We start from the raw sequence: 14,686 nt of genomic DNA, 5'->3' as shown, positions 1-14,686 counted from the left end.
GGAGTGCCATGAACAACATACTAAAAGTCCCAACCCCTGAGGGAGGGGAGTGCACCTGAAAAAGAAAAGTCAATTATTGATAAAATTGTTTAACTGGATAAATAAAAGATCTACTCACCAAGCAGCGGCAGAACACACACATAAAAGACTGTTGTGATTGGCAAGCTTTCAGAGCCAGTGGCTCCTTCAGGCAGAAGGGTTGAGGGGGAAGGAAGAAGGGCAAAAGAAAAGGACTGGAGAGGTCTAGGACAAATGGTAAATTTTGGGAAAGTCACCTAGAACTGCTGGTCAGACACAATAATTTTAGTGATGGTATACATTTTCTTTCAAATATTCTTCCACAGTATAAAAAGATTTCTCTGTCAGGTAATCTTTGAGAACTTGTTTAAATTTTGGCAGTTCTGTATGAAGACATTTGATATGTAGTGGGAGAGCATTGAACAGCTTAATGCTGGAGTGAGACGTTTCATTTCGAAATGTAGATTGTTTTTGTTTCTGGTGTTATAGCCATGGAATTTACTGTTATCATGGTAGATAGAATAATTTTTGCACACAAAGGTCAGCAAGGAAAAATATACTGTGAGGCAGTTGTTAGGATACCTGTCTTCTGAAACAAGTGCCTGCAAGAGTGTCTTTGATGGACCCCACACATAACTGTTTTTGCAAGTGGTTTGTTCCCCCAGAATATGATAGCATATGACATCAATGAGTGGAAGTAACCAAAGTAGGCAACCTTAATGGTGTCGACTTCAGCCACTCAAGAAATTACCTGTAATGCAAATGTTGCCAAGCTAAGTTTTTTACATACATGAAGAATGTGAACTGATCAATTACATTTGCTGTCTATATAAGCACCCAGGAATTTTGTATCTTCAACTTTCTGTAATGGTTGATCTCTACATTTTATGTTAATTTCATCAAGATTACTTTGTGATGTATGGAACCTCATATAATGAGTTTTATTTGCATTGAGAGAGAGACCATTTGAGGAGAACCAATTTAAGATGTCATTAAAAACAGTATTTGTAGTTTGTTCAAGATTGTGATCTATCAAATCGTCAATCAGAATTGTGGTATCATCAGCAAACAGGGTAAATTTGCTATTTGTCTCAGAACAAAGAGGAAGATCATAAATGAAGATGAGGAAAAGCAGTGGGCCCAAAACGGAGCCTTGAGGCACACCACACGTTATCGTGCCCCATTCAGACAAGGCAGGTTCTCCAGAAGAGCCATTTAACAATACAGTCTGATTCCGATCCTTTAGATATGATTGTAGCCACAAGCCAACAGTACCACCTAAACCATAGTATTCTGCCTTTTTCAAAAGAATTTGGTGGTTTACACAGTCAAAGGCTTTCGCAAGATCACAAAAGATACCCACTGGAGACATTTTTTTGTTAATGGCTTCCAAAACTTGGTTGCTGAAAGAGAAAATTGCCTGTTCAGTACAAAGACCGGCACAAATCCAAACTGATTTTTGCTTAAGATACTGCAGAAGTTGAGATGGTCTACAATCCTCCTGTGCATGAGTTTTTCAAGAATTTTTGAGAAGGTAGTCAATAGGGATATTGGGTGATAGTTTGTAACAATGCTTTTATCCCTTTTTTAAAGATAGGAATCACTACAGCCAATTTTAGCCTGTCAGGGACAATCCCTTCTTGTAGGGATGTATTGTATATGTTGCATAAGATGGGACCAACAAATTTATAACAATGTTTCAGTATTTTACTAGAAATATTGTCCACACCAGCAGAATTTTTATTTTTTTATGATATAATTACTCTTGTGACTTTGCTTACAGTAACTGGAGGTAAAGATAATTGTGGGATTCTGTTGCTAATAGCTTTCTGTAGGAGGGACAGTGATTCTTCCATAGAACCATTACAGCCTGTCATCTCTGCTGCTCTCAAAAAGTGGTTATTAAATATTTCTGCAACAACTCAGGTTTCTTTATGATACTGTCCCCTGTTTTAATCTCTACCTGAGACATGTTCCCTGTTGTCCTGCCAGTTTCTCTCTTTATTACATTCCATATAGTTTTAATTTTATTTTCTGAGCTTTCAATTTCTGATTTTATGCACATACTTTTAGATTTATTTACAACCTTCTGGAGAATGTTACAGTAAAGTTTGTAGTGTTGTCATTTCTTTGGATCATTACAAGTCCTGAGAGAATTGTATAACATCCTCTTTGTTCTAATTATCCCTGTAGTGATCCAAGACTTCTTGGCATTGCCTATATGACTATTTCTAACTACTTTTTTTGGGAAAGATGGACTCAAATACAGACATGAATTCATTTAAAAATGAATTTTACTTTTTTTTTACATCTGTTTCCCTATAAACTGGGCTCCAATCTATCTCTTTTAGCCTGTCATTGATTTTTTTAAGGCCCTCTTCATTTATTGTCCTAAAAGATTTCCAAGAATGCTCGGAATTGTTGCGCACACTAATGTAATTGAGCCTAAGCAATTGACCACCATGATCATAAAGGCCAAGGATTGGATGTACAGTGATCTCATTGCATTTCGACTTATTTATAAATATATTATCTATCAGACTTTTACTGTTAACAGTAACCCTAGTTAGGAAGTCTACTATTGCCATCAGATTATAAGACTCTATTACATGTACTAAATCAGCTTTACTATTGCTCTCATTTAGGAAATCAATATTAAATTCTCCAGTAATTATCAAGTTCTTGGACTTTGAGTACAGTTTGGATAATAAAGAATCTAAGTGCTTAAGAAATACATTCAAATTCCCTGAGGGAGATCTATACAGTGCTAACACTATAGCTGTGAAGTCATTTACAGTAATCTCAACACCACGTACTTCAATTTGTTGCTCTATACAATGGCACTTTAAATCTAATGCATTGTAAGATATGCTGTTTTTTACATAAATTACCACTCCACCTTTCTCCATGATGGTTCTAGAGTAATGCGCTGCCTGACAGAAACCACTTAGCTGCAACCTTTCAATATCTTTCACATGATGTTCACTAAAACATAATACATCAGTAGCTTTTATTCCTTGTGCTTCTTGTTATAACCTTTAAGTCACTAATAACTCGCGTGGATATACAAACGTAGAAACAATAGTGGGTTTCATGCTACCAACTCCGTAGCTGTCACTCAACTGCCATGCCGTGACATGCGGCCAGCGCCGTTCATAGCCAGGTGGCGCTCCCGCGCTCAGCCGAGCTGCGGAGCGCCTCTATCGCCGTGTTTGTGTACTGACGTAGCGGCACTATTAAATCTCGTGGCACTGTCACAACATTTTTCCCCCCTTGAAAAAAAAACCCACTCACTTCCTTGGAGACACGGACAGTGCGGAGACATCCATGGCCTCTTGGGAGACCCCGAGAAGATCCCGCGGAGAAACACGAGAATACGGCCGAAAATGTCCATGACGGAAGCCTGTGCGTGGAACGTGCCTCCTGGACGAGATGATGGGTGAAAACTCCGGAGCAGCATCCATAGGTGTCGTGGACCTGGGGGTGTGCTCCAGCGAGATGGGTCCCGGAGAAGGCGGCGTCGCGCCTGGGGCTGGTTCCGGCGTACTCGGAAGCGGCAGCGACGTTGGCTGCAGCGACACGCACGGGAGATCGGCAGCAGCGACAGGACTGGCTTCTTGGGCTGGTGGAGGCGAAAGAACGGACCACCACTCGTGGGCGCATCTGGTCATAATGACGAACAACCATGCAGTCGTCCGTACGTATTTCACAAAGCCGGCGGCCGCGAAGAGCCTTGACCACCCCTGGAATCCATTTAGGGCGAGATCCATACCCTCGTGCCCACACGTCGGCGCCCACCGAGTATTTTCCCGCACGAGGGGACACAGTACTAGGCCTGACAGGGTGAAGCAGGTGCAGTAGAGTGCGCGGTTGGAGGCCATGCAAGAGTTCAGCAGGGCTGCGATCACCCAGAGGCGTGAAGCGATAAGAACTCAGAAATTGCAACAGAGCGTCATCGGTAGAAAAATCAGTAAGGAATTTTTTCATCTGGCTTTTGAAAGTGCGGACAAAGTGCTCGACCTCCCTATTCGATTGGGGATGGAAGGGCGGTGCTGTAACATGATGAATCCCTTGTCCAGTACAAAAATCACGGAAGGCCTGCGAAGAGAACTGAGGGCCGTTGTCCGTGACAATCGTGGAGGGAAGACCTTCTAGCGCAAAAATTTTGGACAAAGCCAGCGTCGTCGCTGCAGTGGTGGGCGACGGACATCGAACCACAAACGGAAACTTCGAGAAGGCATCAATCAACAGTAGCCAATAAGTGCCGAGGAAGGGGCCGGCAAAGTCAGCGTGCACCCGTTCCCATGGCTGCGCCGGATCAGGCCACGGAGAGGGCATTGTACGGCATGCAGCCAGTTGTTGAGCACACTGACCACACGCAGCGACCATGTGGGAGATGTCCGAATCGATACCGGGCCAATAAACATGCCTGCGGGCCAGGGACTTAGTCCGAGAAATCCCCCAATGGCCCTCATGCAATAGTTTGAGAACATCTTTGCGAAGAGAAACTGGCACCACGACCCGTGGAGATGCGCCATCCATGGCCAGAAGAACAACACCCTCACAGACAGACAGACGAAGGTGCAAGGCATGGTAGTTGCGAAGGGGATCTGATGCCCGGCCCTTGGTCCTGTCCGGCCAACCCCGTTGAACAAAACCAATCACCTGACGCAGGACCGGGTCCCGCGCAGTAGCCGACGCGACCTGCGAACCTGTAAGCGGAAAACCCTCGACCGCACGACGTTCTTCCTCATCAATGTGGAAACAGAGTAGTTCATCTCGATCGAAAACCGAGTCGGGGTCCATCGGCAAACGCGACAACGCGTCAGCGTTGGCGTTGGCGTGCTGGGCCGTGGGGCGATAGTGAATCTCATAGTGAAAACGAGACAAGTATAAGGCCCAACGTTGCAGGCGGTGAGCTGCCTTATCCGGAAGCGACGCCGAGGGGGTGAACAGAGAGACCAGCGGCTTGTGGTCGGTGATGAGGTGAAACTTAGAACCATACAAAAAAACGCTGAACTTTTTTAGAGCATAAATGATAGCGAGCGCCTCCATTTCGATTTGAGAGTAATGCCGTTGGGCATCATTGAGGGTCTTTGAAGCATAGGCGATGGGTCGTTTCGACCCATCCTCATACCGATGGGCGAGAACAGCCCCTAGGCCATACTGTGACGCGTCAGTCGCCAGAACCAAGTGCTGACCCGGACGGAAGGTGGCAAGACAAGGCGCCGACTGCAAATGAGCCTTCAGGCGAACAAAAGCCTGCTCACACTCGTCGGACCAACAGAAAGGAACGTTTTTGCGTAACAGCTGATGCAGAGGATGAGCCACCGCCGCCGCAGATGGAATGAATTTGTGATAATAAGCAATCTTGCCTAGAAACGCCTGAAGTTCTTTGACCGTAGACGGCCGGGGGAGAGCGGTGATGGCCGCAACGTGCTGACGTAGAGGACGTATACCTTCACGGGACAAGTGGAAACCAAGATACACAATGGAGGGTTGGAAGAACTGTGACTTGTCCAGAATGCACTTCAATCCAGCCGAATGCAGAACCTGAAATAATGAACGCAAATTGCGAAGGTGCTCCTCAGTGGAGGCCCCCATGACAACAATGTCATCCAGGTAGTTGATGCAGCCAGGAACGGAAGCCGTGAGCTGTTCCCAAAACCGCTGAAAAATGGCCGGCGCGCTAGCAACACCAAATGGTAACTGCTGGTACTGATACAACCCACAAGGAGTGTTGATGACGAGAAATTCCTTGGAAGACGCATCCAACGACAACTGATGGTACGCCTCCGATAAGTCAAGCTTGGAAAAGAACTGGCCCCCAGCGAGCTTGGTAAATAACTCCTCAGGACGGGGAAGAGGATAAGTGTCAATGAGGCTCTGAGTGTTGACAGTGGCTTTAAAATTGCCACACAATCGCAGACTCCCGTTGGGTTTAGAAACCACCACGATTGGCGATGCCCATTCGCTGGAGGTAACAGGAAGGAGAATCCCTGAAGCTGTTAACCTGTCTATCTCAGCCTTGACAGGTGCACGCAACGCCATTGGAATAGGGCGTGCCCGAAAAAACTTAGGGCGAGCTGTAGGTTTAAGAGTAATGTGGGCAATTCAGAACACAATCCATCCAGCTGTTGATACGGAATATCCTCAGATATGAGGTGCACATCATCATCAATGGAGAACCCAAACAACTGGAAAGCATCATAACCAAACAGATTTTCAGTGCCCGCATGATCCACCACATAAAACGTGAGGGGCCGAACAACAGACTTTTAAGCAGTGGAAGCATCAAACTGGCCAACGATAGGAATTTTCTGTTTATTATAAGTTCTCAGATTTCGCGTAACTGGAGACAAGGGAGGGGAGCCCAACTCCAAATACGTGCGAGAATTAATGAGAGTTACTGCAGAGCCAGTGTCCACTTGCATGCGAATGTCTTTATCCAGAACACGAACAGTAACAAACAACTTATTTGTTTGAGAAAGCACACAGTTAACATCCATGTCCGATGCCTCGTCCTCGTCGACATGAACTTTAGGGGACTGACACACAGAAGCAATGTGGCCTTTTTTCCTACATGAATTACACGTGGCCCAACGTTTTGGACACGCAGCCCTGTCATGCTGTACGAAACAACATGGACAAGAAGGAAGGGCGGAACGAACCTGTTTCTGTGGTTGCTGTTTTCGCTGCGAGCATTGCGGCCCAACACGACGTTGTTTACGCGAGTGAACCGCCGCCACATCATCGTTCTCCTGGGAAACAGGCAAATTGTCCGTGTCGAAAATTGACTGTACAGCCCCCACATCACACCACGCGTCTATTTGCGCGCCAGCAGCGTGAGACACTTCAAAGGATTGAGCGATGCTTAGAACTTCTGACAACGATGGGTTTGGCAGTTGTAGGGCACATTGCCGAACTTCTTTATCAGGAGCAAGCCGTAGAATAGCATCCCGAACCATTGAATCAGCATAAGACTCATGATGAGTGTCCGTGACAAACTGACATTTCCTACTCAGACCGTGTAGTTCCGCCGCCCAAGCCCGGTAAGATTGATGGGGCTGTTTACGACACCGGTAGAATGCCACGCGGGCGGCAACGACGTGGGTGTTTTTTCGGTAATAGTTAGACTATAAGTCACACATTTCCTGGAAGGACAGAGAGGCAGGTTCCCGCAGAGGTGCTAACTGGGATAGCAGCTGATAGATCCGTGGGGAAATCCAAGATAGAAATAACGACTTACACATCGGAGCGTCTACAACGCCGAAAGCCAAGAAGTGTTGCCGCAAACGCTTCTCATAATCCTCCCAGTCTTCAGCGGCCTTGTCGTAAGGAGGGAATGGAGGCAGAGAAGAGGACGACAGACGATGAGTAAGCGACGTCGACAACGCCTGAATAGCAGCCGTCAGCTAGGTTTGTTGTTCAATGAGCGCTTGCATAAGCTGTTCCATGTCTGCCCAGACACGAACGCGCAATACACCAGCACTGGAAAAAAAATATCCGACCTCGTCGCCAAAAAGTGTTATAACCTTTAAGTCACTAATAACTTGCATGGATATACAAACGTAGAAACAATAGTGGGTTTCATGCTACCAACTCTGTAGCTGTCACTCAACTGCCGTGCCGTGACACGCAGCCGGCGCCGTTCATACCCAGGTGGCGCTCCCGCGCTCAGCCGAGCTGCGGAGTGCCTCTATCGCCGTGTTTGTGTACAGACGTAGCGGCACTTTCAAATCTCGTGGCACTGTCACAACACTTCTTCTAACAGAACAGTAATGTTATTTACTTTATTACCAAGCCCTCCCACATTTTGGTGAAAAATTGTCATTTCTTTGGAATTAGAGACAGATGTAAACTTTTTCCTAAAAAATTATCTGTGGCTACAGACACAGTACATTCATTGCTAACAATTTCCTGAAACATTTGAGTTTGAAACTGAGTCTGACTTGATGGCTGGAGCCATTTCAGTGCAATTAGTTCCAACTTTGGGGTACATTTGTGGACTTCTTCCAATATATTTGTTTGTAAGAGGGTACCTAATGCTTTTTCCTGATCTGATCAGGTGCATACCATGTCTTGTAAATAATTCTCGTCCAAAACTGCTTATATCTACATCACAAGTATTGTTAAAATGCTTACACAACTTTGCTAACTTAGAGTTTGTCTGTGAGATAGTCTCATTTACATAGGACTGTGGGATTATGTCTGTTTGGAATTTTCACAACAAATACCTTAGACTGATGAAGCGCCTATATTTTCTTCCTGAGCGACTGTATGACATCATTCCCTTCATTGCAGGCAACGTTGTTTGAGCCATCCATTAAGATCACACACTCGTTTTTTACTTTTTCAGGATATCGCCCTGCTAAAACTTCTTGAAGTTTAGCACCTGGTTTCACGATTCCACAAACATCGGCAGCTTTAAAACTGCTTTTCACTATATCAGCCATGCCTCTACCATGACTATCAGTGAAAATGTTAAGACAATTTGTTGATGTTTCACTCACAGCAGACTGGATCACGCCACTGCCACTTTCAGTGCTGTTAACTGAACGTTGTGACTTTGGAAGATCAAACCTAACCTTTTTCCGATAGTTTACCAGTACACTCTTCTTATGATTGTTTTCACTTTCTGTGAGACTGTTACTAGAACAAAGTACATTAAAATTGTTTACATTCTCGAACCCTGAAACATTTGCTGTATACGACGTTTTAATGCCGAATGTTTGACGCTTGTGAACTACCTTCCATTTTGATGATTTATCAGCATCATTTTGCAGCAATGTATCAATGTTCTGGTGAAAGTTTTTGTCCTTCTGTCTGTCTTGAAACGATGGATCCATGTTTTGCTTCAACTTCAGTTCCATATTTTTGGACTTCAGGCTGTCGATTTCTGCTCTTAGACTGCTGATTACACATTGTAAACTAGCAATATGTTCACTTTGCTTTAAGTATTCACTTTTGCACTTTACACACGAATTTTTAACGGCTTCACTGTAACTTATTTTTGGAGTAAAATCGTGGATATCTACACACGCCACCATCTTAATCTTACTGTACGGGATAAGAAGGAAAGACTGACCCATGGTTCTGGGTGACTTTCCTGAAATCTACCCCTTGTCCTAGACCTCTCCTGTCCTATTTCTTCACCCTTCTTCTTCCCCCTCAACCCTTCTCCCTGAAGAAGGAGCCACTGGCTATGAAAGCTTGCCAATCACAACAGTCTTTTATGCGTGTGTTCTGCTGCCACATGGTGAGTAGAGTTTTTTATCTATCAAATTAAATAATTTTATCAAAAAGAGAAGTGCATGGCCACAATCCAGTGACCTAAGTTTCCTCACGATTGTAGAATCTACCCCTTCCCTCCCCCTGCTACCACCCTGTTACACCCCTCAGAATATAACTTATCCCTTAATACAGCTCTACTGCACTTAGATGTGGTACATACATTTAATATTTGTTTTTAACCATTTCACTTAACAACAAAATTAATATTATACCATTTAAAAACTATTTTTAATAATTTGTGGTTTTTTGATCCCTGCATTACACAAACTGTTACTTTAGAGAAAAAATTAATAGTACCTTTTTGTGGGAAATTTATTATAGTTTTATTTATCACTGGTATATGTTTTTGCTAGAGGCTGTGGTTTGCGAGGTATTAAAGAAACATATAAAGTGGTTTTTGAAGGCCTCCAACTCCCACCCCCACCAACTGCTCATACCCCACTGGTAGGGCTTTTTAGTACATTGTTCTGTTGTACATGATATTCCCTTCTATCACTGCACAAGAAAATGACATGTTGCTTATTGCTTGGAACATAAAAGCAACAATTCTACATCTTATGGATGCAGTAAATCCTTTGTAAGTTGCCAGAGGTATGTGATGCCAGACACCTGCGCAAAGGTCACAGTTTCCCTAAATTAAGGGCCACTGTTTGTGGGTGAAGCTCTGTTGCTAGATATCCTCCCAGATATGTTCCATTGGATCCAGATAAGGCGAATTTGGTGGCCTAGAAATCAACAGAGTTCACTATTGTGCTTCTCAAAACCACAAGCAAACAGTTTTGGACTTGTGATGTGGGTAGTTACCTTAGTGGAAGATGCCATTGCCGTTGAGGAAGACATCAAGATGCAGGTGGTCCACAATAATGTTCAGATAGTCCACAGCTTCACAATGCCTTCAATTACTGCCACAGGTCCCATGGAATCCCAGATAAATGCCCTCATAGCATAATACTGCCTCCCCCCGCCCCCCCCCCCCCTGCACCCACCCACCCAAATTTATCTGCATCCATGGCACAATGCATGCTCCAAGCGTCTCTTCATCTGGATGACATTATATCCAAACATGACCATCAACCTGCTATAAAATAAATGTGATTCATCCCACCAGGTGACATGTTTCCATTGTTCCATAGTCCAATCTTAGTGATTCCATGCCCACTGCAATCATAATTGACAATGTCATTGAGTCAACATGGGAAAACATGGGGGTTGTCTGCTGTGGAGCCCCATTTTCAACAAAACATGTGTGCCTATACCAACATTGTACTCTGTCATTAGATCTGCCACAGATTGCCAACTGCCCTGCTTTGCAGAGCAGACAAGCCTCCAACCTCCATGTTTGATATACTGTTCAATTTGAATATAAATTGTTGCACAACTTAATGTCCTGAGGTACTTGTGCCATTTTGTTCCTCTGATAAGTGCAGAAAATGTATATTAAAGCATTTGAATAATTGTCTAAATGTTATAGAGTATTCTTTTGAAACTACAACAATATACAGCTATAGAAAAAAGAAATTACTGCTAGGTGGCAGCGTATAAATGCACTCAAAAGCTGAAAAATCAACAAGTGTTTTGCATTTCTTCCCCTTCATACAGAATGTATAAAAGAGCTGGAGGCAGTCGGGCATTTTTTTAAAGACCGAATATGAAAGCCACACAGGGTTCTGAATGAAGGAGACACTGATGTCAGGTGAAAACTAGTATCATCATCATTGATCTATAATTCCTAATGGAAGATTCAAGTATCATCGTACAGGCATTTTCATTGGTGACTCAGGAGTATGATGTGAGAGCACACTTTGTGGCCACAAGTAGGTCAAGTGTAATCACCCCAAAACTTAAGTTTGTGTTCAGCCTTGCGGCAGGTCTTGTCATGGGGGAACCTTGTCAGAGAGGTCCACTGCATGAGCGTCTAGGGAAGTGATTCCAGTGGTGGTTTCCCATTGCCTTCCACCGATGATGATGAAATGATAATGAGGACAACACAACACCCAGTCCCCGAGTGGAGAAAATCTCCGACCCAGCCGGGAATCGAACCCGTGCCCCTTGGCGTGACAGACCGCCACGCTGACCACTCAGCTATTGGAATCACCCAAAAAGAGGGGTTTGTCATAAGTGCTTATCTTCAAGCTCATTTTACAATAACTTGTTGAGTCAGACTTCATAACAGAATTTGCTACTGTCCTTGATGAATTACCTCCATCTAATGTAGTGTTCGGTGAGCTCCATTTATTTATGCTTGGCACAATCTTTAAAGTGCAATGCTGGTGGTCTCTTGGCAAGTGCCATCCCACAAAGTAGTTTGTGTCGGGGAAGATGGGAGTGGTCTATATGATGTAAGTGTTCTATCAATTGAAGACAATGTTCCTTGAGAGTGGCAGTGATAGTCCATAGCTTCACCGTATTGATGACTATCTCGTTTCTGACATGATCCATGTAATGCCTAGCTCATTCTGTAAGTACTGCGGATGACAAGTGTTGAACTTATGTTCTCATTTTGCATATGATGTAAAAAAGTCTTGTGGTACCATACACAAAGGTGCTCAGCATACAAGCTTGATAGATGACTGATTTTGTGGCCTCTGTAAAGTGCTTGTTGTCCCACACTCTTCTGTGAGACTTCCCGGAAGTATTCACCTCTTTGTCAATTCTCGCATTCATTTTGTCATCCAGAGAGAAATCTTCTGACACTAGAAAGCTGGTGTGGCATAATTTCTCAGATATATTTAACAAGGAGCCATTCAGTCTTGTGACAGACATATCTGTGTATCACTGTGCCATAATTCAAAGATATAGAGAAAATCTTTTACACAGTAGCAAATTTATCCATAAATCTTCAGGGGGGGGGGGGGGGGGGCTTGTTGAGCAAATGCTGCATCATCAGTGAATAAAACATTGCTTACAATTAAATCCTTATAATAACACTTGGATATGAATAGCAAAATGTTGTAAGGTTTCACACCAGTTCTATTATCCAGATAGATGCCCAGGTTGTTTCACTGAAAGCAACTGTGAGAAGCAGTGAGAAAACATGGTAGGAATCAGTACACAACCTTGATAAACTCTTCTGTGTAAAGAGGGCTTTGTTGAGGCTGTGTACTGGCTCCTGTCTTATTTGGTATATTCTTCAAAATACTTCTCAAAGAGACTTTTTTGCCAAACAAATCTGGGCACTCACCCACATTCCAGGGCTGATGGGGAATTTCATAACATCTCACTACTCATATACAAGTGCTATTTTTAGGACTTATTTGCAAACAACCTGACAATGCAGCATTCATAGCATATACTCAAGACGATTATAGACAAATTTGCAACTGCATGCAAGCTCTTCTCTATGTCTGTGAATGTGAAGAAGACTGTGATTATGGTGCAAGGATACATGGATATGGCTGCCATAAGATTAGATGGTTCCTTGTTGAATGTAGTTGGCAAATTCTGCTACCTTGCCTAACAGGTGTCGGAAGATCTCTCTCTCTGGACAATGAAATAAACATGAAAATTGGCAAAGCACCAAATACTTTCAGGAAGCTTTTTACAAGTGTATGTGACAACAGACACCAAAAGTGACTAAAAATACTTGTCTATCAAGTGCAGAGCAACTTGTAACAACAAATTATCAGCAAAGTTGAAATCAGTAGCTCAGGAAGCTATAAATGGCAGTGATGGAAAATCCACCAGTGAGATATAAGAAGAGGTGTAGAAAGTGAATATATTCAAAACAGTTTTAATAGAGATGTAAAATATAGAAAGAGGAGCCACCAAGAACAAAAGATGCAAAGTGGTGTAATGGCATGCAACTGGGTATATTAGCTCACTCTACAAACTTGCATTCTCCTTCAGAACAGACACCTATACACCTAGTCCTGCTTCTGCTCCAGAAATGTGTGTGTGTGTGTGTGTGTGTGTGTGTGTGTGTGTGTGTGTGTGTTTGAGTAAGTAACTGTTCAACAGCATATTATTTGATAACTACTCTTTTTCTTCCAGTGTATCACCATACCATCTCTACAAGCAAGAAATCACTATTATTGCAGTGAACATTAATCCATTCAGCTTTCCAAAAGCTTTGGGTTTTATCGACTCCATGGGTACAAGGTAAAATGTTTATTTACTTTCACATTTATTTCTAAATGTTTTATAAATCTGAGTTATTTTCTGTCCCCTTCCTTATTTTTGTGATGTTTAAATTGTTTAGGAGGTATAACATATTTCTGATAACCCAGTCCCAATGATAAGAGATGTTTATGAAGTAGACAGTGTAGATGAAAAAATTAAATCTTCCTACAAAGTACCCTTACAGCATTCTGAATCTCATTTTTGTCTTCAAAAGATAAAAGTGAGATGGATAATACATGGATTAAAGTACCTTTTACAAGGATGAGGGAGTTCTGTCTAATTCAGAGGACAGCCTGAAGCCCATGGCCTTTCAACAGTTTCTCTGGTTTTGACACACTGATATTACAGAATGACAATTATTGTACTGTATGAAAAAAATGTTAATTAGTTACAAACTACAGCATCACACTTTATTCAACATGTAAACATCACTACAGATATTCAGATTTAGGTTATAACATGTTCAATATGCCTGCCATCATTAGCGACGATATGGCACAGACAAATAGCAAAATTCTGCATGACCCACTGATGTGTTAGAACATCGATGAGTCAGAATCCAAACATCAATATGCTCCTCCTGTACATAAACACTCTCCTACTTCGATGGGGTCAAGATTCGTCTTGCATGAACCACATGTTGTTGAAATCTGTGTTACTTTGGATAACAGAGATGAAATCATCTTCCAAAACTTCATGTACTGTTCGGTAGTCACCATGCCATCAAAGAATAAAACACAGATTATTCGAGGACTGGACATTGCGCACCACACAGTCACCCATTGAGAGTGAAGAGACTTCTTGATCATAAAATGCAGATTCTCGGTTCCACAAATTTTGCTTATTGATGAACCTATCCAAATGAAAGTGGGCTTCATCGCTAAACCAAACTTTGCACATGTGCATACTAATTCCCATCATACCACATGGCCAACCATAAACCTGTTCAAAAGTTATGATGATTTTATTTCATATAGCTCAATAATTGTCACCCTGTATCTTCACTAATTGGATTCATGATGAGCTTCAACTCCCTGAATTTCCTAGAACATATCAATTTATTTTTCATAGATAAGATTCATTTGACGATTTTTGGAATGGCCTTTCACCAGCTCATCTGGTTTTGACACATTGATAATATCTTCACTAACTGGATTCATGATGAATTTCAAGTCTCTGAATTCCGTAGTATATATTATTTTCATAGATAAGATTCATTTGATGATTTTTGAAAATTTTCACCACTTTCTTTGAC

The 14,686-nt window shown here is 42.7% G+C and overlaps 1 protein-coding gene across 1 annotated transcript in view; it reads left to right on the top strand.

Moving 5' to 3' along the window:
- Positions 1-14,686, top strand: part of LOC126101133 (uncharacterized) — a 58,762-nt gene that overhangs the window by 42,180 nt on the left and 1,896 nt on the right. Inside the window, exon 7 of the mRNA XM_049911816.1 lies at positions 13,303-13,410. Coding sequence (XP_049767773.1) covers positions 13,303-13,410 — 108 coding nt within the window. The remainder of the gene's footprint in view (positions 1-13,302; positions 13,411-14,686) is intronic.

Source organism: Schistocerca cancellata, chromosome 9, assembly GCF_023864275.1.
Source record: "Schistocerca cancellata isolate TAMUIC-IGC-003103 chromosome 9, iqSchCanc2.1, whole genome shotgun sequence".
Taxonomy (NCBI): domain Eukaryota; kingdom Metazoa; phylum Arthropoda; class Insecta; order Orthoptera; family Acrididae; genus Schistocerca; species Schistocerca cancellata.
Note: the sequence above shows the minus strand (reverse complement) of the source record. Positions and strands in the feature narration are given on the sequence as shown.